Source organism: Pecten maximus, chromosome 15 (genome assembly GCF_902652985.1).
Source record: "Pecten maximus chromosome 15, xPecMax1.1, whole genome shotgun sequence".
NCBI lineage: Eukaryota > Metazoa > Mollusca > Bivalvia > Pectinida > Pectinidae > Pecten > Pecten maximus.
The window spans coordinates 27,848,224-27,873,392 of NC_047029.1; the positions used below are offsets into that span (position 1 = coordinate 27,848,224).

General features: G+C 37.8%; 2 protein-coding genes across 2 annotated transcripts; both read left to right on the plus strand.

The window, feature by feature from the left end:
* The first annotated feature begins 1,197 nt into the window (after nucleotides 1-1,197).
* On the plus strand, nucleotides 1,198-19,755 carry LOC117343708 (coiled-coil domain-containing protein 148-like). Its single transcript, XM_033906174.1, has 13 exons — nucleotides 1,198-1,221; nucleotides 1,912-2,028; nucleotides 2,609-2,996; nucleotides 3,678-3,856; nucleotides 8,278-8,473; nucleotides 13,445-13,592; nucleotides 15,010-15,216; nucleotides 15,657-15,797; nucleotides 16,622-16,740; nucleotides 17,103-17,220; nucleotides 18,394-18,444; nucleotides 18,909-18,998; nucleotides 19,274-19,755. The coding sequence occupies exons 2-13, from the start codon at nucleotides 1,959-1,961 to the stop codon at nucleotides 19,421-19,423; spliced, it is 1,857 nt and encodes a 618-aa protein (XP_033762065.1). The 5' UTR covers nucleotides 1,198-1,221; nucleotides 1,912-1,958; the 3' UTR covers nucleotides 19,424-19,755.
* Nucleotides 19,756-19,925: 170 nt separating this feature from the next.
* On the plus strand, nucleotides 19,926-23,961 carry LOC117343707. The gene is made up of 2 exons (XM_033906173.1): nucleotides 19,926-20,700; nucleotides 20,769-23,961. The coding sequence occupies exons 1-2, from the start codon at nucleotides 20,592-20,594 to the stop codon at nucleotides 22,625-22,627; spliced, it is 1,968 nt and encodes a 655-aa protein (XP_033762064.1). The 5' UTR covers nucleotides 19,926-20,591; the 3' UTR covers nucleotides 22,628-23,961.
* The last annotated feature ends 1,208 nt before the right edge of the window (nucleotides 23,962-25,169 follow it).

The following is a 25,169-nucleotide window of genomic DNA, read 5'->3' on the forward strand; positions in this document are numbered from 1 at the left end:
AAACCATTTTACATGTATGACAGGCAAACTAAGCTAACAAAGCTTTTGTATATAACAAATATTTTCTTATAGAATATAGATCAGTATCTGATAATCTTGTGACTATATATAAATGAAACAAACAAAGCCGCCCTCTCTTTATGGTCAATATTTCCGTCTGGGTTTTTTCTCCCACAAATGTTATCAAATAAAATGATGAGAAAATTCTGTGAATTAATCTGTCAAATTATTCGTCAGCCAAGAGCAACAAGTACATGTGTAATAAATACCAGATTGTCTGGATTCTAAAGACATAAAAATTGTATCTCTGAATTCAGAAAATAAAACTAGGTGAAACTGGAGCTGGGCTGAGTGTTGGTGACCAGCTGGTTACTAAAATGGTTAGAAATTCTGTCTAGAGTTTGGAGTCCTGGGTTTGAGTCGTGTAGTTTCATTGTTTTTATCTAATTGTTACACACTACTACCTGGCAATACACTATAGATCTCATCAGACTTGGCAAGAATTGGAAGGGATCTGAATGATGTCAACATATCTTGGACAATTACATGTACATTTCAGAGTCTGCAGCCGTCTAATGAGGGAGGCTTGACAGGCATGATACTATTGGTAATCATTTTTAACAGTAATTATTTTTAGCATTGTTCTGTCAATTGGTTGAGCATTACGCTTCATCCAGCAATCAAAATACAAGGTAATGTACAGTGCAATTTCTGATTCAATGCAATTTAATTATTAGCCTTACTGTACAGTAGACTACTGAAAAATAGTTTTCTAACAGTTAAGCTTACTGTATCAGACTTTCAATGTTGAATAAAAAAATGATTAAAACTTAATAATCAACAAAATGCTGAAAATGCTAAATTGACTGATCAAAAACTTAAAAGCACGTGCAGTGGCTGGTATTTGCCGGTTTGCCAGTGACACGAATGATATATTTGCAGATGCAATGAACGTCACATTGTAAGTTACAGTATGTCTTTGCTTTTCTTTTGATGAATTTGAAATTAATTGTTCTAATTTGCAACCAAATATCGAAAGTGATGAATGTTCAAAACTTCAAAGTATACCTTGCAAGGAGGCGACGTCTGCATCACTCCTGAAACCATCCGAAGTAAACCAAGAGAGACAACTCGAACTTCCGATTGAAAAATCCGGAAAAATAACCAATTTTATTGGTTTTATTATTAGATTTACTCAAAATGGCGGACATGGTAGGGAAGGTAAACATTTTAAATGTTCACAATATCCAATATCATAGTCTGTGGTAATGTGTGTTAAGGTTATAGTCATGTTACGTATATATATCTCAATTATCATGACTTAAGTTTACGAATAAAGTATATATAATTTTAGTAAATGGGAATGAGAACGAGTTAATGAATAAGGGTCAACAGACTGGTCAACACTCAACAGCTGGAAAACGGGAGAAATAACCTGTTACTTTTAGTAACGAGTTAGGCCTAACTACACGTAATATATACAACAATCAACATAATCCTCGGTAGTTTGTACTTCCATAAACATGATGTATAATGCAGACTGGACAGACTTTCGTCAAAAAAACTGAATTTTGGTTTGTTACTTAGATTGTTTTTTTTCTTCTACATTACGCCTGACTTTAATTAATTTTGCCTAACATCAGAGACATATATTCATATATGTCTCTGCTAACATGCTGAAATTATCTCTGTTTTTATGGGCAAACATGTTAAATATATATATATATAAGTGAACAATCATTGTCAAATAAACAGATAGCCTCCTCTATTGTACAAATATTTATATCTTTCTCCATTCCATTTTTGACAAGACAATATTAACATCATATCATACCCAATGTCACAGCCATCTCTGTCATTATTGGTTGGGGTGTAATGTTTTGAATTAGTTTACATATAAATTTTTTTCAGATTGATATAAATATGACATAGAGATCGGCAGACATTGACAGAGAGAAATGGGGACTCCGAAGCGTGGGTTTGATACCTCCAGGGACTTTGTCACCCAGTACACATCTGATGAGACCGGTAATATAACTGAATAGCTGTAACATTATCTAAGATTTCAGTTTTATTTTTATATATATTTTAGATTTTACATTTTATCTTATATTTATGTAAAAGTGGAGAGTATAAGGTCACCTTACTAGATCAGACTAGTGAGAATTTCCCTTTAGTCTAGTGGTTGGATGTTATCCTTGAGACATACATGTAAGCTTAAGGTAGCAAGTTCAAGCCAAGTGCTGACAGAGTATTTTTCATTACTCCTTCCTATTATAATTTATATTTATATCATAATTGACTATATAAAGACCTTTTGGTGCCATTTTGGTTTATGAAATATTCTGATGTCATAAAGAAAGAGACAATCTTTGGTCAATAATTGTTAATCTTAAAAGGTTGATTTGGTCAGTGATTCCAATGCAGTCATGTCAATATATCTCAGAATTAGTGAAAATAAATAGGAGTAAACAATCTTATTTTTATTAGAATGTGCCATAAACCTGATTTACAAGATAGGTTGTGAACTTGAACATTTTGAATGAAAAGTTGTTTGTATACAGAAACTCTAGAAACTCTTATCATTTTCTATTTTGCTTTCACTCAGATCGGATAGTAATGAGAATTAACAATGGTGTACGGAGTAACAAGTACAAAGATGTGGACTATGATAAACTGAAACTTTTGGCTGCAGAGAAAAAGTTCTCAGCTCACAAATCTTTACTCAAAGTAAAAAAGATTGAGCAAATGTCCAAACAAACCAAGGAAAATAATTTGAATAAACAACATAAACTTGTGTGGCAAAAGGAATTTATCAGATTAAGCAGTCTTAGGAAGCGACTTCAGGGTGAGATTGAGCGACATCGACGAGAGCATGTTACAGAGATGGGATCGTGTACCAATATGTTCCAGGATTTTGAAGATTATGAGTCACAACTCGATCAGGAATTCGGAAAGTTTAAAACACAGACAGCAGAACCTGTGTGGGAATTACGGTAATATATACAGAGGGCACATTACTGTTGTAATGAAAAAAGTTTTTTTCAGTTTCACTTGAATACATATCTGATAAACACACTTGTGGTGATTCATTTTTGTGATTGATTAGACACAAGAATACATGTATTGCAAAAATGAATTGCTCATAAACATTTTTTTTTTATTATTGTCAGGCCAGAGGCAGAGGTTAATCTAGACCAATTTTACTACCAAAATTAGGTAGTATTCCCCACTGATGGTGTTTTCCCCTTTAAATAAAAACAAATTCCCCATGAAGAGAAAATCCCATAAAATGGGAAATTTTCAAACACAGGGGAAACCCCCATATTTTGATGAAATATGTACGAATTATAGCAAAGAATAGCTATAAAATGATTATAGAATAATTCAAGACACTGCGGCCCTTCATTTCACCTAAATTTCATAATGGGTAGTATTCCCCATATCCTAGATTATTCCCTGAGAGGGTACAAAACATTCATTTGTGTATATCTTGAGGAAACATTGTTTGGCTGAATAGATATAATCTCAGAACAAACATGGAAAAGTCTGACAGAAACTACTATGCTTTGACTGAAAAACAGTTAAGTATATAAGGTTAAACATTGTGATGTGAATAACTGTACAATTTGCTGTTTTGTTAATATTCAATGGATATTTAATCTATGAAACAACAGGGAGGACCTACAGTTTTGGCTGCATGAAAATATGTCCGAACTTAAGATGGGCTCTCCAGATATTGTTAGGAAACACATGGAAATAAAGGAGACAATCAAATCAGTTCAAGCTCAACAAAGACAGGTTATGGAGAGGCTTAATTATGAACAAGAGAGTCTGGAGCGAGAGTTAGGAATAGGTAAGTGTTTATAAATGAAAAAATATGAAAAATATCGTTTTTCTAGAATAAAAGTGTATACTTACAAGAATATACATAGGTGATAGTGGCTATTGTCAAAACTGTACAGATTTATATAGGTGACGGTGGTGACTAGTAAAAACTGTAAAGATTTATATTGGTGAGGGTGGCTATAGTCAATACTGTACAGATTTATATAGTGATCGAGGGTGCCTAAATAGTCAAACTGTACAGATTTATATAGTGAGGGTGGCTTTTGTCAAAACTGTACAGATTTATATAGGTGAGGATGGTTATAGTCAAAACTGTACAGATTTATATAGGTGAGGGTGACTATTGTCAAAACTATATAGATTTATATAGGTGAGGGTGGCTATTGTCAAAACTGTATAGATTTATATTGGTGAGGGTGGCTATAGTCAAAACTGTACAGATTTATATAGGTGAGGGTGGCTATAGTCAAAACTGTACAGATTTATATAGGTGAGAGTGGCTATTGTCAAAACTGTATAGATTTATATTGGTGAGGGTGGCTATTGTCAAAACTGTACAGATTTATATTGGTGAGGGTGGCTATTGTAAAAACTGTACAGATTTATATAGTGAGGGTGACTATAGTCAAACTGTACAGATTTATATTGGTGAGGCTGGCTATTGTCAAAACTGTATAGATTTATATTGGTGAGGGTGACTATTGTCAAAACTGTACAGATTTATATTGGTGAGGGTGACTATTGTCAAAACTACAGATTTGTATAGGTGAGGATGGCTTTAGTCAAACTGTACAGATTTATATAGGTGAGGGTGGCTTTAGTCAAAACTGTACAGATTTATATAGGTGAGGGTTGCTATTGTCAAAACTGTACAGATTTATATAGGTGAGGGTGGCTATTGTCAAAACTGTACAGATTTATATTGGTGAGGGTGGCTTTTGTCAAAACTGTAATGATTTATATAGGTGAGGGTGGTTATTGTCAAAACTGTACAGATTTATATAGGTGAGGGTGGTTATTGTCAAAACTGTACAGATTTATATAGGTGAGGGTGGTTATAGTCAAAACTGTACAGATTAATATAGGTGAGGGTGGTTATAGTCAAAACTGTACAGATTTATATAGGTGAGGGTGGTTATTGTCAAAACTGTGCAGATTTATATAGTGAGGGTGACTAGTCAAACTGTACAGATTTATATAGGTGAGGGTGACTATAGTCAAAACTATATAGATTTATATAGGTGAGGATGGTTATTGTCAAAACTGTACAGATTTATATTGGTGAGGGTGACTATAGTCAAAACTGTACAGATTTATATAGGTGAGGGTGACTATAGTCAAAACTGTATAGATTTATATAGGTGAGGGTGACTATAGTCAAAACTGTACAGATTTATATAGGTGAGGGTGGTTATTGTCAAAACTGTACAGATTTATATAGTGAGGGTGACTAGTCAAACTGTACAGATTTATATAGGTGAGGGTGACTATAGTCAAAACTGTACAGATTTATATTGGTGAGGGTGGCTATTGTCAAAACTGTACAGATTTATATTGGTGAGGGTGACTATTGTCAAAACTGTATAGATTTATATTGGTGAGGGTGGCTATTGTCAAAACTGTACAGATTTATATAGGTGAGGGTGGCTATAGTCAAAACTGTATAGATTTATATAGGTGATGGTGACTATTGTCAAAACTGTACAGATTTATATAGGTGAGGGTGGTTATTGTCAAAACTGTACAGATTTATATTGGTGAGGGTGGCTATTGTCAAAACTGTACAGGTTTATATTGGTGAGGGTGGCTATTGTCAAAACTGTACAGATTTATATTGGTGATGGTGACTATTGTCAAAACTATACAGATTTATATTGGTGATGGTGGTTATAGTCAAAACTGTAAAGATTTATATAGTGAGGGTGACTATAGTCAAACTGGACAGATTTATATTGGTGGCTATTGTCAAAACTGTACAGATTTATATTGGTGAAGGTGGTTATAGTCAAAACTGTACAGATTTATATTGGTGGCTACTGTCAAAACTGTACAGATTGATATAGGTGAGGGTGACTATTGTCAAAACTGTACAGATTTATATTGGTGAGGGTGACTATTGTCAAAACTGTACAGATTTATATAGGTGAGGGTGGTTATTGTCAAAACTGTACAGATTTATATTGGTGAGGGTGGCTATTGTCAAAACTGTACAGATTTATATTGGTGATGGTGACTATTGTCAAAACTATACAGATTTATATTGGTGATGGTGGTTATAGTCAAAACTGTAAAGATTTATAGATATATAGTGAGGGTGACTATAGTCAAACTGGACAGATTTATATTGGTGAGGGTGGCTATTGTCAAAACTGTACAGATTTATATTGATGAAGGTGGTTATAGTCAAAACTGTATAGATTTATATTGGTGAGGGTGACTATTGTCAAAACTGTACAGATTTATATTGGTGAGGGTGACTATTGTCAAAACTGTACAGATTTATATAGGTGAGGATGGTTATTGTCAAAACTGTACAGATTTATATAGGTGAGGGTGGTTATTGTCAAAACTGTACAGATTGATATAGTGAGGGTGACTAGTCAAACTGTACAGATTTATATTGGTGAGGGTGACTATAGTCAAAACTGTACAGATTTATATTGGTGAGGATGACTATTGTCAAAACTGTATAGATTTATATTGGTGAGGGTGGTTATTGTCAAAACTGTACAGATTTATATTGGTGAGGGTGCACGTGGCTATTGTCAAAACTGTACAGATTTTTATTGGTGAGGGTGCACGTGGCTATTGTCAAAACTGTACAGATTTATATTGGTGAGGGTGGCTATTGTCAAAACTGTACAGATTTATATTAGTGATGGTGACTGTTGTCAAAACTATACAGATTTATATTGGTGATGGTGGTTATAGTCAAAACTGTAAAGATTTATATAGTGAGGGTGACTATAGTCAAACTGGACAGATTTATATAGGTGAGGGTGGTTATTGTCAAAACTGTACAGATTTAGATTGGTGAGGGTGGCTATAGTCAAAACTGTACAGATTGATATAGGTGAGGGTGGTTATAGTCAAAACTGTACAGATTTAGATTGGTGAGGGTGGTTATTGTCAAAACTGTACAGATTTATATAGGTGAGGGTGGTTATTGTCAAAACTGTACAGATTTAGATTGGTGAGGGTGGCTATAGTCAAAACTGTACAGATTTATATAGTGAGGGTGACTAGTCAAACTGTACAGATTTATATAGTGAGGGTGGCTTTTGTCAAAACTGTACAGATTGATATAGGTGAGGGTGGCTATTGTCAAAACTGTACAGATTTATATTGGTGAGGGTGACTATTGTCAAAACTATATAGATTTATATAGGTGAGGATGGTTATTGTCAAAACTGTACAGATTTATATAGGTGAGGATGGTTATTGTCAAAACTGTACAGATTTATATTGGTGAGGGTGACTATTGTCAAAACTATATAGATTTATATAGGTGAGGGTGACTATTGTCAAAACTGTACAGATTTATATAGGTGAGGATGGTTATTGTCAAAACTGTACAGATTTATATTGGTGAGGGTGGTTATTGTCAAAACTGTACAAATTTATATAGGTGAGGGTGGCTATTGTCAAAACTGTACAGATTTATATTGGTGAGGGTGGCTATTGTCAAAACTGTACAGATTTATATAGGTGAGGGTGGCTATTGTCAAAACTGTACAGATTTATATTGGTGAGGGTGGCTATTGTCAAAACTGTACATATTTATATAGGTGAGGGTGGCTATTGTCAAAACTGTACAGATTTATATTGGTGAGGGTGGCTATTGTCAAAACTGTATAGATTTATATAGGTGAGGATGGTTATTGTCAAAACTGTACAGATTTATATTGGTGAGGATGGTTATTGTCAAAACTGTACAGATTTATATAGGTGAGGGTGACTATTGTCAAAACTATATAGATTTATATAGGTGAGGATGGTTATTGTCAAAACTGTACAGATTTATATAGGTGAGGATGGTTATTGTCAAAACTGTACAGATTTATATTGGTGAGGGTGACTATTGTCAAAACTATATAGATTTATATAGGTGAGGGTGACTATTGTCAAAACTGTACAGATTTATATAGGTGAGGATGGTTATTGTCAAAACTGTACAGATTTATATAGGTGCGGGTGACTATAGTCAAAACTATATATATTTATATTGGTGAGGGTTACTATTGTCAAAACTGTACAGATTTATATAGGTTAGGGTGACTATAGTCAAAACTATATAGATTTATATAGGTGATAGGGAGTATGGCATATTGAAGACTATAAGTCTGACCAAGGTCCTGGCAAGGAATGTTTAATTTTCAGACTATATATTTGTTTTAGATCTACAAGTTAGATATTAAACTCTTACAGGTGAGCTTGGAGAGATGGTCCATGAGGAACAGGATACAAACATTCACATAGAACAAGGGATACCAGAGGCAGCATTTGACCTTGAATGTGGAGATTTTGATCTCAAGGTCAATGTCCTCCAAGAGTTTATTCACATGGACGAGTCATTCAGGGAAAAATTGCATTATTTGGAGGATCAGCATTCACAGATATTGAGGTTTGTAGAATCAATCTGAGGTCTGTTTTCATCAAAACAAAGGGGTATGATCAGTCACAGATATTAAGGTTTGCTTTATCAAAACATTTAAGGAACTCCGAGACATTGTTATTTGTTTTCATCATTTAAAAGATCTTAGTAAGGCCCCATGTCACAGATACAGATGCTCTTTAGTATTATATAATCACTGTGTCTGTAAGTCTGTCCACAGATATTGTTCCAAATTGACATTTTTAGTATTTATTGATTAATTAAATGAAATTTTGTCAAGATGTTCATTTCACAAAAATATAAATATACAATGATACAGTTCAAGGTCAAATGTCAAGGGCATGAGGTCTAAATGTATTTTTAGCCCACCATCATCAGATGGTGGGCTATTCAAATCGCCCTGCGTCCGTGGTCCGTCGTCCGTCCCTCCGTCCGTCCGTCCGTCCGTCCCTCCCTCCGTCCGTCGTCCGTAAACAATTCTTGTTATCGCTAATCCTCAGAAAGTACTGAAGGGATCTTTCTCAAATTTCATATGTAGGTTCCCCTTCGTGCCTAGTTATGCATATTGCATTTTGAAACCAATCGGAAAACAAGATGGCCGACAGGCAGCCATCTTGGATTTTGACAATTGAAGTTTGTTATCGCTATTTCTCAGAAAGTACTGAAGGGATCTTTCTCAAATTTCATATGTAGGTTCCTCTTGGTGCCTAGTTATGCATATTGCATTTTGAGACCGATCGGAAAACAAGATGGCCGACAGACAGCCATCTTGGATTTTGACAATTGAAGTTTGTTATCGCTATTTCTCAGAAAGCAATGAAGGGATCTTTCTCAAATTTCATATGCAGGTTCCCCTCGGTGCCTAGTTATGCATATTGCATTTTGAGACTGATCAGAAAACAACATGGCCGACAGGCAGCCATCTTGGATTTTGACAATTGAAGATTGTTATCGCTATTTCTCAGAAAGTAATGAAGGGATCTTTCTGAAATTTCATATGCAGGTTCCCCTCGGTGCTTAGTTATGCATATTACATTTTGAGACTAAACAGAAAGCAACATGGCCGACAGGCAGCCATCTTGGATTTTGACAATTGAAGTTTGTTATCGCTGTTTTCTCAGAAAGTACTGAAGGGATCTTTCTCAAATTTCATATGTAGGTTCCTCCTGGTGCCTTGTTATGCATATTGCATTTTGAGACTGATCAGAAAACAACATGGCCGACAGGTAGCCATCTTGGATTTTGACAATTGAAGTTTGTTATCGCTATTTCTCAGAAAGCACTGAAGGGATCTTTCTGAAATTTCATTTGCAGGTTCCCCTCGGTGCCTAGTTATGCATATTGCATTTTGTGACTAATCAGAAAACAACATGGCCGACAGGCAGCCATCTTGGATTTTGACAATTGAAGTTTGTTATCGCTATTTCTGAGAAAGTACTGAAGGGATCTTTCTCAAATTTCATATGTAGGTTCCCCTCAGTGCCTAGTTTTTAGCCCACCATCATCAGATGGTGGGCTATTCAAATCGCCCTGCGTCCGTGGTCCGTCGTCCGTCTGTCCGTCCGTCCGTCCGTCCCTCCGTCCCTCCGTCCCTCCGTCCGTAAACAATTCTTGTTATCGCTAATCCTCAGAAAGTACTGAAGGGATCTTTCTCAAATTTCATATGTAGGTTCCCCTTGGTGTCTAGTTATGCATATTGCATTTTGAGACCAATCGGAAAACAACATGGCCGACAGGCAGCCATCTTGGATTTTGACAATTGAAGTTTGTTATCGCTATTTCTCAGAAAGTACTGAAGGGATGTTTCTGAAATTTCATATGTATGTTCCCCTTGGTTCCTAGTTATGCATATTGCATTTTGAGACCAATCGGAAAACAACATGGCCGACAGGCAGCCATCTTGGATTTTGACAATTGAAGTTTGTTATCGCTATTTCTCAGAAAGTAATGAAGGGATCTTTCTGAAATTTCATATGTATCTTTCCCTTGGTGCCTAGTTATGCATATTGCATTTTGAGACCAATCGGAAAACAACATGGCCGACAGGCAGCCATCTTGGATTTTGACAATTGAAGTTTGTTATCGCTATTTCTCAGAAAGTGGTGAAGGGATGTTTCTGAAATTTCATATGTAGGTTCCCCTTGGTGCCTAGTAATGCATATTGCTTTTTGAGACCAATCGGAAAACAACATGGCCGACAGGCAGCCATCTTGGATTTTGACACTTGAAGTTTGTTATCGCTATTTCTCAGAAAGTACTAAAGGGATCTTTCTCAAATTTCATATGTAGGTTGGCCTTGGTGCCTAGTTATGCATATTGCATTTTGAGACCAATCGGAAAACAACATGGCCGACAGGCAGCCATCTTGGATTTTGACAATTGAAGTTTGTTATCGCTATTTCCCAGAAAGTACTGAAGGGATCTTTCTCAAATTTCATATGTAGGTTCCCCTTGGTGTCTTGTTATGCATATTGCATTTTGAGACCAATCGGAAAACAACATGGCCGACAGGCAGCCATCTTGGATTTTGACAATTGAAGTTTGTTATCGCTATTTCTCAGAAAGTACTGAAGGGATGTTTCTGAAATTTCATATGTATGTTCCCCTTGGTTCCTAGTTATGCATATTGCATTTTGAGACCAATCGGAAAACAACATGGCCGACAGGCAGCCATCTTGGATTTTGACAATTGAAGTTTGTTATCGCTATTTCTCAGAAAGTAATGAAGGGATCTTTCTGAAATTTCATATGTAGGTTTCCCTTGGTGCCTAGTTATGCATATTGCATTTTGAGACCAATCGGAAAACAACATGGCCGACAGGCAGCCATCTTGGATTTTGACAATTGAAGTTTGTTATCGCTATTTCTCAGAAAGTACTGAAGGGATCTTTCTCAAATTTCATATGTAGGTTGCCCTTGGTGCCTAGTTATGCATATTGCATTTTGAGACCAATCGGAAAACAACATGGCCGACAGGCAGCCATCTTGGATTTTGACAATTGAAGTTTGTTATCGCTATTTCTCAGAAAGTAATGGAGGGATCTTTCTCAAATTTCATATGTAGGTTCCCCTTGGTGCCTAGTTATGCATATTGCATTTTGAGACCAATCGGAAAACAACATGGCCGACAGGCAGCCATCTTGGATTTTGACAATTGAAGTTTGTTATCGCTATTTCTCAGAAAGTAATGAAGGGATCTTTCTCAAATTTCATATGTAGGTTCCCCTTGGTGCCTAGTTATGCATATTGCATTTTGAGACCAATCGGAAAACAACATGGCCGACAGGCAGCCATCTTGGATTTTGACAATTGAAGTTTGTTATCGCTATTTCTCAGAAAGTAGGTGAAGGGATCTTTCTGAAATTTCATATGTAGGTTCCCCTTGGTGCCTAGTTATGCATATTGCATTTTGAGACCAATCGGAAAACAACATGGCCGACAGGCAGCCATCTTGGATTTTGACACTTGAAGTTTGTTATCGCTATTTCTCAGAAAGTACTAAAGGGATCTTTCTCAAATTTCATATGTAGGTTGGCCTTGGTGCCTAGTTATGCATATTGCATTTTGAGACCAATCGGAAAACAACATGGCCGACAGGCAGCCATCTTGGATTTTGACAATTGAAGTTTGTTATCGCTATTTCCCAGAAAGTAATGGAGGGATCTTTCTCAAATTTCATATGAAGGTTCCCCTTGGTGCCTAGTTATGCATATTGCATTTTGAGACCAATCGGAAAACAACATGGCCGACAGGCAGCCATCTTGGATTTTGACAATTGAAGTTTTTTATCGCTATTTCTCAGAAAGTACTGAAGGGATCTTTCTCAAATTTCATATGTAGGTTCCCCTTGGTGCCTAGTTATACATATTGCATTTTGAGACCAATCGGAAAACAACATGACCGTCCGGCAGCCATCTTGGATTTTGACAATTGAAGTTTGTTATCGCTACTTCTCAGAAAGTAATGAAGGTATCTTTCTCAAATTTCATATATAGGTTCCCCTTGGTTCTTAGTTATGCATATAGCATTTTGAGACCAATCGGAAAACAACATGCCCGACAGGCAGCCATCTTGTATTTTGACAATTGAAGTTTGTTATCGCTATTTCTGAGAAAGTACTGAATGGATCTTTCTGAAATTTCAGATGTAGGTTTCCCTTGGTGCCTAGTTATGCATATTGCGTTTTGGGACCAATCCGAAAACAACATGGCCGACAGGCAGCCATCTTGGATTTTGACAATTGAAGATTGTTATCGCTATTTCTGAGAAAGTACTCAAGGGATCTTTCTCAAATTTCATATGAAGGTTCCCCTTGGTGCCTAGTTATGCATATTGCGTTTTGAGACCAATCCGAAAACAACATGGCCGACAGGCAGCCATCTTGGATTTTGACAATTGAAGTTTGTTATCTCTATTTCTCAAATTACTGAATGGATCTTTCTCAAATTTCATAAGTAGGTTCCCCTTGGTCCCTTGTATTGCATTTTTGGACCAGTCTGTCCTGAAAACAACCTGGCAAACAAACAGCCATTATCGTTAAATCTCAAATTTCTTATATAGCTAGGATTCCCTTGTTTGAAAAGTACTGGAGGGATGTCTCAATTTGCACAGATTAGTAAAATGAAGGGAAAAGTAGAGAAAAGATCAATCTGACATGGAACCTATGAAGATCATTCAATGGTGGGTGCCAAGATCCCTCTGGGATCTCTTGTTTTTATCTTTTTTTTCTGATGAACATTTTATGATATGATGAAGCAAAATTTGTCAGCACTAAACAAGGAGTCAACGGTCAAGGTAATTTGATCAGTGGTCAAGGTCATAAGGTCAAAGGTCACTGTCAGATTTTATGTCTTTTCACTGACAAACATTTTGTTAAGACATGATGAAGCAAAGTTAGTCAGAATTAAACAAAGGGTCAACTTGCCATAGGTCAAGGTTCAGTTTTGTATCTTCCCACTAATGAATATTTTTATGTTTCAGTTCTGGAAAACATGGTGGTTGGTCTGAAGAGGATCACTATACATTTTGTATCATCTATGAACAGTACCCCCATGAAATGGCAAATAGGCGTAAATTCATTATTGACCGGTTACGAAGACATTTTCCTAAACTGACACGCCCACACCTGGTAAGTAATGAAATAACAGTCAGACATAAGCTAGATTTAACATTTACAGACACTACACATGTAGCTAGATAGTACACTAGTATAGCTTATAACATGTAGCTAGATAGTACACTAGTATAACTTATAACATGTAGCTAGATAGTACACTAGTATAACTTATAACATGTACCTAGATAGTACACTAGTATAACTTATAACATGTAGCTAGATAGTACACTAGTATAACTTATAACATGTAGCTAGATAGTACACTAGTATAACTTATAACATGTAGCTAGATAGTACACTAGTATAACTTATAACATGTAGCTAGATAGTACACTAGTATAACTTATAACTCAAGTGTTTGTCAGGATAGAAGCTGAGATCACAGACCATCTTGTTCTATGATAGTTTTATGTTTGGGCTAGACACATTTCCTCAGTCACTGTGGATATCATTTGACTAGCCACCAGTATGTTGCTTACTCGGGTGGCCACCAGCTACTACTAGGAACTATTGGCCATTCATAGGGAAATGAATACAACAAACAAATGAATACCGGAAACAAACAAATAATTTACCTGCTGATTTTCATCACCATGTATGTACATCATTTGTTGCCAAGGTAACCTATTAATGTTGTTACCATGAACATCATTTGTTGCCAAGGTCACCTGTTAATGTTGTTATTATGTTATCTTTTGTTGCCAAGGTTACCTGTTTATGTTGATTCTATGGTCATCCTTTGTTGCCAAGGTTACCTGTTAATGTTGATATGTCATCATTTGTTGCCAAGGTTACATGTTAATGTTGATATGTCATCATTTGTTGCCAAGGTTACCTGTTAATGTTGATATGTCATTCTTTGTTGCCAAGGTTACCTGTTAATGTTGATATGTCATCATTTGTTGCCAAGTTTACCTGTTAATATTGTGATGTCATTATTTGTTGCCTAGGTCACCTGTTGTTGTTGCTATGCCATCATTTGGTGCCAATGCTACCTGTTAATGTTGTTATGTCATCGTTTGTTGCCTCGGTTACCTGTTAATGTTGATAATCATCATTTGTTGCCAAGGTTACATGTTAATGTTGAAATGCCATCCTTTGTTGCCAAGGTTACCTGTTAATGTTGATATGTCATCATTTGTTGCCAAGGTTACATGTTAATGTTGATATGTCATCCTTTGTTGCCAAGGTTACCTGTTAATGTTGATATGTCATCGTTTGTTGCCAAGGTTACATGTTAATGTTGATATGTCATCCTTTGTTGCCAAGGTTACCTGTTAATGTTGATATGTCATCATTTGTTGCCAAGGTTACCTGTTAATGTTGATATGTCATTATTTGTTGCCAAGGTTACATGTTAATGTTGTTATGTCATCATTTGTTGCCAAGGCTACCTGTTAATGTTGTTATGTCATCATTTGTTGCCTAGGTAATGCATGAGGAGTGGTGTGAGAGCAACAAATATTTCCGTAAGCGTAAACAAGTGTTAATGGCCGCCTGGCAGAAAGCCAGAGATGAGCTTTTTTACAAGGCAAAGGCTGTTTTCATGGAGGCTGACATTGCAGCAGAATTGGAGGAGGTCAAGATAGAGTACCTTCGCAAACAGAAACAAGTGAAGCAGGCACTGTTTGAAAAGGTTAGAGGTCATCATGATTGTTTTTTAAGCATTACTCAATGTTTTGGAGCATTGTTTTGATAAATCCGAAATGTTAATGAAAGAATAAATTCTATGTTACCTAACATACAAGTTTTTGATAAAACAGTTCTGTAAAATTTCTATTTTGAAGCATAATTTGCCCATGTTGCTCTGTGAGATACAGTTCACTGTTAGTTATACTAAGATGAGATATTTCATTAAAGAAACATTCAAGCAAATCAATCTTATATAGTTTGAAATTAGAATTATGTTATGTAGAACATGTAATTAGTGCAGTCATGATTTAGAACAAAGCATGAAAAATGCAAAAAAAGGAAAGAACTATGTTTAGAGTATACAGTGAAGATGTAAACAATTTTGTACTAAACTGATTTCGTAATAATTTTGGTTAACTTTTCTCTGATTCTTTAAAAAAACAGATACACCAGTGGCGATGTCAGAAGATGGAAGCCATGGTTATACAACAGAATATACTAGAGAGACAACAAGAGGAACTGAGGATGCAAAACAAGATGGAGGCAGAGCGTGACAGGAAACGCAGAGCTACTGAAAAGGACAAAGTAGGGTCTTTAATGAAAAAAAGACAAATAGAGGATATCTAACTGTGTCTTCAGTAATACCAAATATATTTCACGAGCGGGGCTAATATTTTGACATTTTTCATTAGCCATGAGTGAAATATATTTGTTATTACTGAGAAGATACTGTTCGATATTCTATTTAGTACATTTTTATAGCAAAATCTTCCTGGGCAGCTTTAAAATTCTCCCAATGTCGTTTGTAAACAGAGTTTTGATTGGTCAAATCAGAAAAAGTGATATTTTTCACCATATATTTTATGAGATATCTTATATATTATGAAAGATATCTTATAAAGGAAATTATAGAAGATATAATTTGGTAAAATACTGAATCAACATTGCTCCACGAATGAATGACAACTTGGCTAGCCATATTTCTGTATCGAATGAAGGACAAAATAGGGATATTTATTGCTTGAAAGGACAAAGTAATCAAATGAAAGGATCATGTAGGGTTCTTTAATGAATGAATGCACAAAGTAGGGAATAGTGCAAAGTAGGGTCTATAGTCTATATATATATATACCAAACAAAAAAGACTAAATGATTTAGTAGATGTCTTTAGAAGAAGACATTAAAAAGACCTTTGAATTTCTGATCATATTTTGCCTTTGATTTTCATTTGTGAATTTATCAAAAAAGATCTTTGTGAATCAAAAAAAAAAAATTCATGTGAATTTGAAAAAACAAATTTATAAGAATTATGTGAATTTAAAAAAAATTTGCTTTGAAAATTAAAAACAAAAATGATTTGATATGTATCAATTTTAATTTTGTGATTTAGACACAATTATTTTCTTCAGATAATTGAATACCATGAAGAACAGATGCAGTTTCGTAAGAAACAAGAGGAGAGTGATCAGAAGAGGTTGGAGGAGATACAGAGAAACATGGCCGAACAAGCTAAATTTGACATTGAAAGGTACGTAACATGATAAACAACACAGCCTCTGGATTTACTACTGACACTGTGTGTTTGGTTAACGTCATACCACTATTATTGATGTCATTTTAAATAACATTGCATACATGACAATCTCTAAATATTGCTCCAGATCCGGGATTGAAGTTTGATGAGGGAGAGGTGACATCTTATCATCCTAGACTAGAGATATAGGGTAAAAAAAGTGCTAATATAAGATTACCCCTAAAATATGTACAGTTGTCAGTATATTGAATTGGGACTAATCCGCTTAATAGCTGAATTGGCACCACATACTGTTAAATACATTTGTCTTTGATTTTAAAATTTGATAACTTCAGTTTTTATTTTCTATGATCTAGGATCCATTATAGAGAAGAACAAATTCAGAGAAAGATTGAGGAGAGGAAGAGAATGGCAGAGGATAAAGAAGAGGAAGACAGAGAGAGAGAGGAACGACTGGAAGCATTAAGGCTACAGGTATTTCCCCTTTAATATCAAATAAAATCGAATGTAATTTAGAGGTTCTAGATAGACATATATAGACTCAAAGTAGGGAAAAACTGAATGCATGCAGGATAATTTATTAGCTTATACAGTATTTAAACTGCAGTAGACGTGTGTTGGCTTATTGCAGGAGCGGGAAATAACATTTGCTCGTAAGCATATTAAAATTGCAATATATATGGGTGAACTTATTACCAGGCATGGGCTTATTACCAGACATGGGCTTATTACCAGACATGTCTTATTACCAGACATGGGCTTATTATCAGACATGGGCTTATTACCAGACATGGGCTTATTACCAGTCATGGGCTTATTACCAGACATGGGCTTATTACCAGTCATGGGCTCATTACCAGACATGGGCTTATTACCAGGCATGGGCTTATTCCTGTATAAATATGGTAGCAGCTCACAACTGCTAAATACTGTATAACTGGTTAATTTTGTGGATAGATAATTTTTGCGCTTTCACACCTTCAAAAAGAAAGGAAATACAATTATAGTAAACTTGCCTATATATGCCATCATTTATCTTCCGTATGGATATCAACACACTACCGGTATAATGCCTACATCTTTTGTGGACTGCAAAATACTTTTAGATTGCAAAAATTCCTTTGTTAGGTTAAAATTGATACTGATAAAACTGGTATCCAAACAAACTGTGCTTTTACTTCACTAAAGATTAATGCTACTTTTATGAATCTTAGCAATGCCATTGGACTACTTAGTAAATTATATATACCTTCTATTTATGTATTGGAATGACATATGTGGTTCCTCTCACCGTCTTACTCTTGTATAAATATATTTAACTTCAATACTTTACAATTATACTTTAGCATCAAAAGAGGGAGTGTAACATCTTTCTGTCGGGTCTAACCTGAAGTTTTTCTGGAAGAAGACTTATACACCTGTATAGGCTTAGCCTGTTGTCTGATTCTTTTAACAATGCTGTATTTGCATATGTATTGTTAATAAAATATTTTGAAATTGAAGAACTTTTAAATCCAATCAATTAATTAATAGATTTGGAAGCAAATTGCAAAAATTTGCATCTACAAAAAAAACTCAGTTATGAAGTATTTGGTTTCTAATTAGACACCATTCAAATGGATATGACTGTGTAACTTTATCATCCAGGTACGAGTGGTAGCAGAGAGTGACCCAGAGAGACTGATGAAAAACACTGAGGTAGGCTTTAAAGTTGTAGTAGTAGTGTAGTCTAGGTAGTAAACTTGTTGTACCCCAGACCACTACTATTTCTATTCAAATTCTTCATCTTGTCAAATTATAAAATATTTAATGAGACTGCTTCTAGCCAATCTATAAAGCATAACCAGACATGAGAATTTAATGCTAAAAATCTTATCTCACACCTGTGCTCTACATTTGTTGTAATATTTTCTTCAAAATTTCCCAAAGAAAACATTCTTAAAAATGTGATGATCTCATAAATTGGAAAGTGCTTAAAAACTTAAAAACTTGTGGACCTGTTAAAAACATGAGTATATAAAATCATGAAAAATACTGGTGTTCATGTTACATAGGAGTCATAGCTTACAATGTATCTACATGTGTAATAAAATTAAATAAAAGAATAAGGAATGCTCCGGGTTGATTTTTGTGTGTCTCAGGGTTGATATTTGTGTTTATAGGCGTGGGACGCTCATGTGAATGGAGAAATAGAAGAGGATATTAATATTAACAGGCCACTGTTTGATGTCAATTCCTTCACATCCAATCAGGTGAGTTCATTTTTACCTGTCGCCTATACCAATAGAATCTGTTACCTGGATCTGTTACAGATAAATCAGTAGAGGGATGACATTCTATATGTAACAAAATCTTGAACAAGGAGCTGAGAATAAGATGAGAATATCATAAATTGCATAAAACTACATTGTAATCTTCAACTGGATTACATCCTTTGCACGAGAAACATTAAGAAAGGTATGTTTATTTTTTTCTTACGAGCAAAATCACTGAAAATAATTCATTGTACATTTGATATCTTGTATAGGTGACATCAGACCCTCGGATGAAACTCGAAGCAAGGCTGCGTGAGGCTGGACTACATAATTCTGACTATGCTAGGCATATCCTGTCTAATGTGAAACCTCTCAACCCACCACGTAGGGATATGGAGTCTACTGTCTTCAAAAATGACTGACATGTCTCCGAATTCTGCAGTCTCTAAGTTGATCAAATATTGTGTCATATAATTTGGACAGATACTGAAAATCAAAAAAATTTGTCTGTCTCAAATTTCAGTTTCAAAAACGGTTTCATTGGTACTTCGCCAGATAGCACGAAATAATATCTTTGTATCAAAGTTTTAATTTTTTCAACTTTCTTTTCTGTATTTATTGTAAACGGCTTGATTTTCATGGCTTCAACTTTCAGAGTTTATTACAAAAAATCAGCAGTGATCAAGTTTCATTGTTTTGTCGAAGTTATTCAAGGTGATGAACATTTAAAAAAAAAAAAACTATACAGAGTGTACATACAAATTTTGTGAACTTATACGTGTAGCATAAGTAGACTGGATTGATTGTCATAGAACTGATGGATCAGTTGAATTTTAATTGCCATCTCGTAACACACGTGAACTAGTATCCACTTAGTGGATGCAGAGAAAGCACTTTTTTCCTGAATCATGATTATTAATGAACATCCAAGGTAATGTAAATACCTGTAACAGAACTTTGAGTTTATCTCAATAATTATTGTATTGTGAGGTCAATAGACTCTTCCTGAAGTACATTTGTACTGTAGACTTTAAAATCTGATGGAATGTAAGAAATATACCTCTTCTGTCTCTCATGTCCCCACAATAAAGTGGTCGGGGCCTAGAGTGTTACCTTTAATCTGTCAAATCACAGATTGTTTGTCAGTCCTTCACTTATCTATGCTAGTATTTTTTGTGAATTTTTGTTTTTGTTTTGAGTCAAAGATCACTGCTGTGCAGCTGAAACAAAAAATTACATGCAATGTACACTTTTCTTGAATTTTGACATGTTTTGGAGTCAACATATTTTTGGCATGAGTGTGCCATGGATATATCTGTTGTGATAGGATGCTGATAGTTTGCATGAAAATTGCATCAATGCTATGTATTTAATAAGATTTCTTTTGTATTACAAAGATTGTATTCAATTTTTCAAAATTTGAGCTGTTGGATTTTTGCTAAAATTTAAATTTATCAGAGAGCAGGGGCATACCTAGGTAAATGTTTCACAACATATTTCTGATTTATATAATAAAATACATGCTCGTCAGCCACCGGCTGTTAGACCTTGGAATTTTCTTGCCTTTGATTGATAACTTTGACCAGTTTAATGGTCATTTTAACTTATAACGCGCATATAATAGCCAGTTCAATGGTCACTGTGAAATATAGGGACCAGATCAGTGGTCACTTCGTGAAATGTAGGGACCAGTTCAGTGGTCACTTTGTGTAATAGTCATGCAATGACCAATTTAATGAATGTTTTCATGTAGTGACCAGTTCAGTGGTCAATTCAGACTTGGCAGTATTTATCCTGCAGGAAGCCCAGGGCACCAACACATAATCTCTGTCTCGGTGTGGTACAGGCTGTCTCGGTGTGGTACAGGCTGTCTCAGTGTGGTGCAGGCTGTCTCAGTGTGGTACAGACTGTCTCAGTGTGGTACAGACTGTCTCAGTGTGGTACAGACTGTCTCAGTGTGGTACAGACTGTCTCAGTGTGGTGTAGGCTGTCTCAGTGTGGTACAGACTGTCTCAGTGTGGTGTAGGCTGTCTCAGTGTGGTACTGGCTGTCTCAGTGTGGTACAGGCTGTCTCAGTGTGGTACAGACTGTCTCAGTGTGGTACAGGCTGTCTCAGAGTGGTGCAGGCTGTCTCAGAGTGGTACAGGCTATCTCAGAGTGGTACAGACTGTCTCAGTGTGGTACAGGCTGTCTCAGTGTGGTACAGGCTGTCTCGGTGTGGTACAGACTGTCTCAGTGTGGTACAGGCTGTCTCAGAGTGGTACAGACTGTCTCAGTGTGGTACAGACTGTCTCAGAGTGGTGCAGGCTGTCTCAGTGTGGTACAGACTGTCTCAGAGTGGTACAGACTGTCTCAGTGTGGTACAGACTGTCTCAGTGTGGTACAGACTGTCTCAGTGTGGTACAGACTGTCTCAGTGTGGTACAGACTGTCTCAGAGTGGTGCAGGCTGTCTCAGTGTGGTACAGACTGTCTCAGTGTGGTACAGGCTGTCTCAGTGTGGTACAGGCTGTCTCAGTGTGGTACAGGCTGTCTCAGTGTGGTACAGGCTGTCTCAGAGTGGTGCAGGCTGTCTCAGAGTGGTGCAGGCTGTCTCGGTGTGGTACAGGCTGTCTCAGAGTGGTACAGGCTGTCTCAGAGTGGTGCAGGCTGTCTCAGTGTGGTACAGGCTGTCTCAGTGTGGTACAGGCTGTCTCAGTGTGGTACAGACTGTCTCGGTGTGGTGCAGGCTGTCTCGGTGTGGTACAGACTGTCTCGGTGTGGTGCAGGCTGTCTCAGAGTGGTACAGACTGTCTCAGAGTGGTGCAGGATGTCTCGGTGTGGTACAGGCTGTCTCGGTGTGGTACAGACTGTCTCGGTGTGGTGCAGGCTGTCTCAGTGTGGTACAGGCTGTCTCAGAGTGGTACAGACTGTCTCAGTGTGGTACAGGCTGTCTCGGTGTGATACAGGCTGTCTCGGTGTGGTGCAGACTGTCTCAGTGTGGTGCAGGCTGTCTCAGTGTGGTGCAGGCTGTCTCAGTGTGGTGCAGGCTGTCTCGGTGTGGTGCAGACTGTCTCAGTGTGGTGCAGGCTGTCTCAGTGTGGTGCAGGCTGTCTCAGTGTGGTGCAGGCTGTCTCAGTGTGGTACAGACTGTCTCAGTGTGGTACAGGCTGTCTCAGTGTGGTACAGGCTGTCTCAGTGTGGTACAGGCTGTCTCAGTGTGGTACAGGCTGTCTCAGTGTGGTACAGGCTGTCTCAGTGTGGTGCAGGCTGTCTCGGTATGGTACAGGCTGTCTCGGTATGGTGCAGGCTGTCTCAGTGTGGTGCAGGCTGTCTCAGTGTGGTACAGGCTGTCTCAGTGTGGTGCAGGTTGTCTCAGTGTGGTACAGGCTGTCTCAGTGTGGTGCAGGCTGTCTCAGTGTGGTACAGACTGTCTCAGTGTGGTGTAGGCTGTCTCAGTGTGGTACAGGCTGTCTCAGTGTGGTACAGGCTGTCTCAGAGTGGTACAGGCTGTCTCAGTGTGGTACAGGCTGTCTCGGTGTGGTACAGACTGTCTCGGTGTGGTGCAGGCTGTCTCAGTGTAGTACAGGCTGTCTCAGAGTGGTACAGACTGTCTCAGTGTGGTACAGGCTGTCTCGGTGTGGTATAGGCTGTCTCAAAGTGGTACAGGCTGTCTCGGTGTGGTACAGGCTGTCTCGGTGTGGTACAGACTGTCTCGGTGTGGTGCAGGCTGTCTCGGTGTGGTACAGGCTGTCTCAGAGTGGTGTAGGCTATCTCAGTGTGGTACAGACTGTCTCAGTGTGGTGCAGGCTGTCTCAGTGTGGTACAGACTGTCTCAGTGTGGTACAGGCTGTCTCAGTGTGGTGTAGGCTGTCTCAGTGTGGTGTAGGTTGTCTCAGTGTTGTACAGGCTGTCTCGGTGTGGTACAGACTGTCTCGGTGTGGTGCAGGCTGTCTGAGTGTGGTGCAGGCTGTCTCAGTGTGGTGCAGGCTGTCTCAGTGTGGTACAGACTGTCTCAGTGTGGTACAGACTGTCTCAGTGTGGTACAGACTGTCTCAGTGTGGTGTAGGCTGTCTCAGTGTGGTACAGGCTGTCTCAGTGTGGTACAGACTGTCTCAGTGTGGTACAGACTGTCTCAGTGTGGTACAGACTGTCTCAGTGTGGTGTAGGCTGTCTCGGTGTGATACAGGCTGTCTCGGTGTGGTACAGGCTGTCTCGGTGTGGTGCAGGCTGTCTCAGTGTGGTGCAGGCTGTCTCAGTGTGGTGCAGGCTGTCTCAGTGTGGTGCAGACTGTCTCAGTGTGGTACAGGCTGTCTCAGTGTGGTACAGGCTGTCTCAGTGTGGTACAGGCTGTCTCAGTGTGGTGCAGGCTGTCTCGGTGTGGTGCAGGCTGTCTCGGTGTGGTACAGGCTGTCTCGGTGTGGTGCAGGCTGTCTCGGTGTGGTACAGGCTGTCTCAGTGTGGTGCAGGTTGTCTCAGTGTGGTGCAGGCTGTCTCAGTGTGGTACAGACTGTCTCAGTGTGGTGTAGGCTGTCTCAGTGTGGTACAGGCTGTCTCAGTGTGGTACAGGCTGTCTCAGAGTGGTACAGGCTGTCTCAGTGTGGTACAGGCTGTCTCGGTGTGGTACAGGCTGTCTCGGTGTGGTACAGACTGTCTCGGTGTGGTGCAGGCTGTCTCGGTGTGGTACAGGCTGTCTCAGAGTGGTGCAGGCTGTCTCAGAGTGGTGCAGGCATGATAGAGAAGAATGAGTTTATCATATGTTGGTAATTTTACTCTGAAAAGCAAGATGTTGGTGGGCTTTTTGTTGGATAAATAGGGTAGTTATAGCTGTACGATATATTTTTATATACATTTTTATTATTGTATGCAGTCTTCAGCAGCATTCATCTGCTAAATTACCATATGTGAGAATTTTACTTGTAGACAAAACATATTTCTTTGTGGTATTTTTAAATAAAAAATAAATAAATAAATGATACCCTGTGAAATTGTTGATGTTTTTATTTTTCTGATAGATGGTTGGGTAAATCTCTACAAGACAGACACCTGTGACCTAACTACATAAAAGTCAAACTTCACAACTAAAATTGTTAACAGGACGGCATAGAGAGTATTACTGGACAGATCAATAATTCACTTTGGCTGGGTGGACAGTCCAATTAAGTGATTACCTCACTTAGTGACGTGGATGGCACATTGGCCTTTCCTCCACAGGGCATGGGATTGGATTCCCTAAAGATGAGGTATGGAGTCACCTGCCTGACCATATAGGCTTTCAAATACATGTGTAATAGGAGTGGAAAAATGCACGGCCAGACCGGGGTTCGAACCCGGGACCTCCGAACACTAGCCGGATGCTCTACCGATTGAGCTACCTGGTCGCCGATGATCGACCCGGTCCAGTTCCGCTACACTCTTCCCTCCTATTTTTTAGCCCACCATCATCAGATGGTGGGCTGTTCAAATCGCCCTGCATCCGTGGTCCGTGGTCCGTCCGTCCGTCCGTCCATCCCTCCGTCCGTAAACAATTTTTGTTATCGCTATTTCTGAGAAAGTACTGAAGGGATCTTTCTCAAATTTCATATGAAGGTTCCCCTTGGTGCCTAGTTATGCGTATTGCGTTTAGAGACCAATCGGATAACAACATGGCCGACAGGCAGCCATCTTGGATTTTGACAATTGAAGTTTGTTATCGCTATTTCTGAGAAAGTACTGAAGGGATCTTTCTCAAATTTCATATGAAGGTTCCCCTTGGTGCCTAGTTATGCATATTGCGATTTGAGACCAATCGGAAAACAACATGGCCGACAGGCAGCCATCTTGGATTTTGACAATTGAAGTTTGTTATCACTATTTCCGAGAAAGTACTGAATGGATCTTTCTGAAATTTCATATATAGGTTTCCCTTGGTGCCTAGTTATGCATATTGTGTTTTGAGACCAATCTGAAAACAACATGGCCGACAGGCAGCCATCTTGGATTTTGACAATTTAAGTTTGTTATCACTATTTCTGAGAAAGTACTGAATGGATCTTTCTCAAATTTCATATGGAGGTTCCCCTTGGTGCCTCGTTATGCTAATTGCATTTTGAGATCAATTGGAAAACAATATGGCCGACAGACCGCCATCTTGGATTTTGACAATTGAAGTTTGTTATCTCTATTTCTCAAAGTACTGAATGGATCTTTCT

Coding starts and splice junctions, on each gene's coding strand:
- LOC117343708 (XM_033906174.1), top strand. CDS start 1,959: ATGGGGACTCCGAAGCGTGGGTTTGATACCTCCAGGGACTTTGTCACC. Junction 3,857..8,277: donor GGAGCGAGAGTTAGGAATAG/GTAAGTGTTTAT, acceptor AAACTCTTACAG/GTGAGCTTGGAGAGATGGTC. Junction 15,217..15,656: donor AGCAGGCACTGTTTGAAAAG/GTTAGAGGTCAT, acceptor TTAAAAAAACAG/ATACACCAGTGGCGATGTCA.
- LOC117343707 (XM_033906173.1), top strand. CDS start 20,592: ATGGTCATTTTAACTTATAACGCGCATATAATAGCCAGTTCAATGGTC. Junction 20,701..20,768: donor ATGTAGGGACCAGTTCAGTG/GTCACTTTGTGT, acceptor ACCAGTTCAGTG/GTCAATTCAGACTTGGCAGT.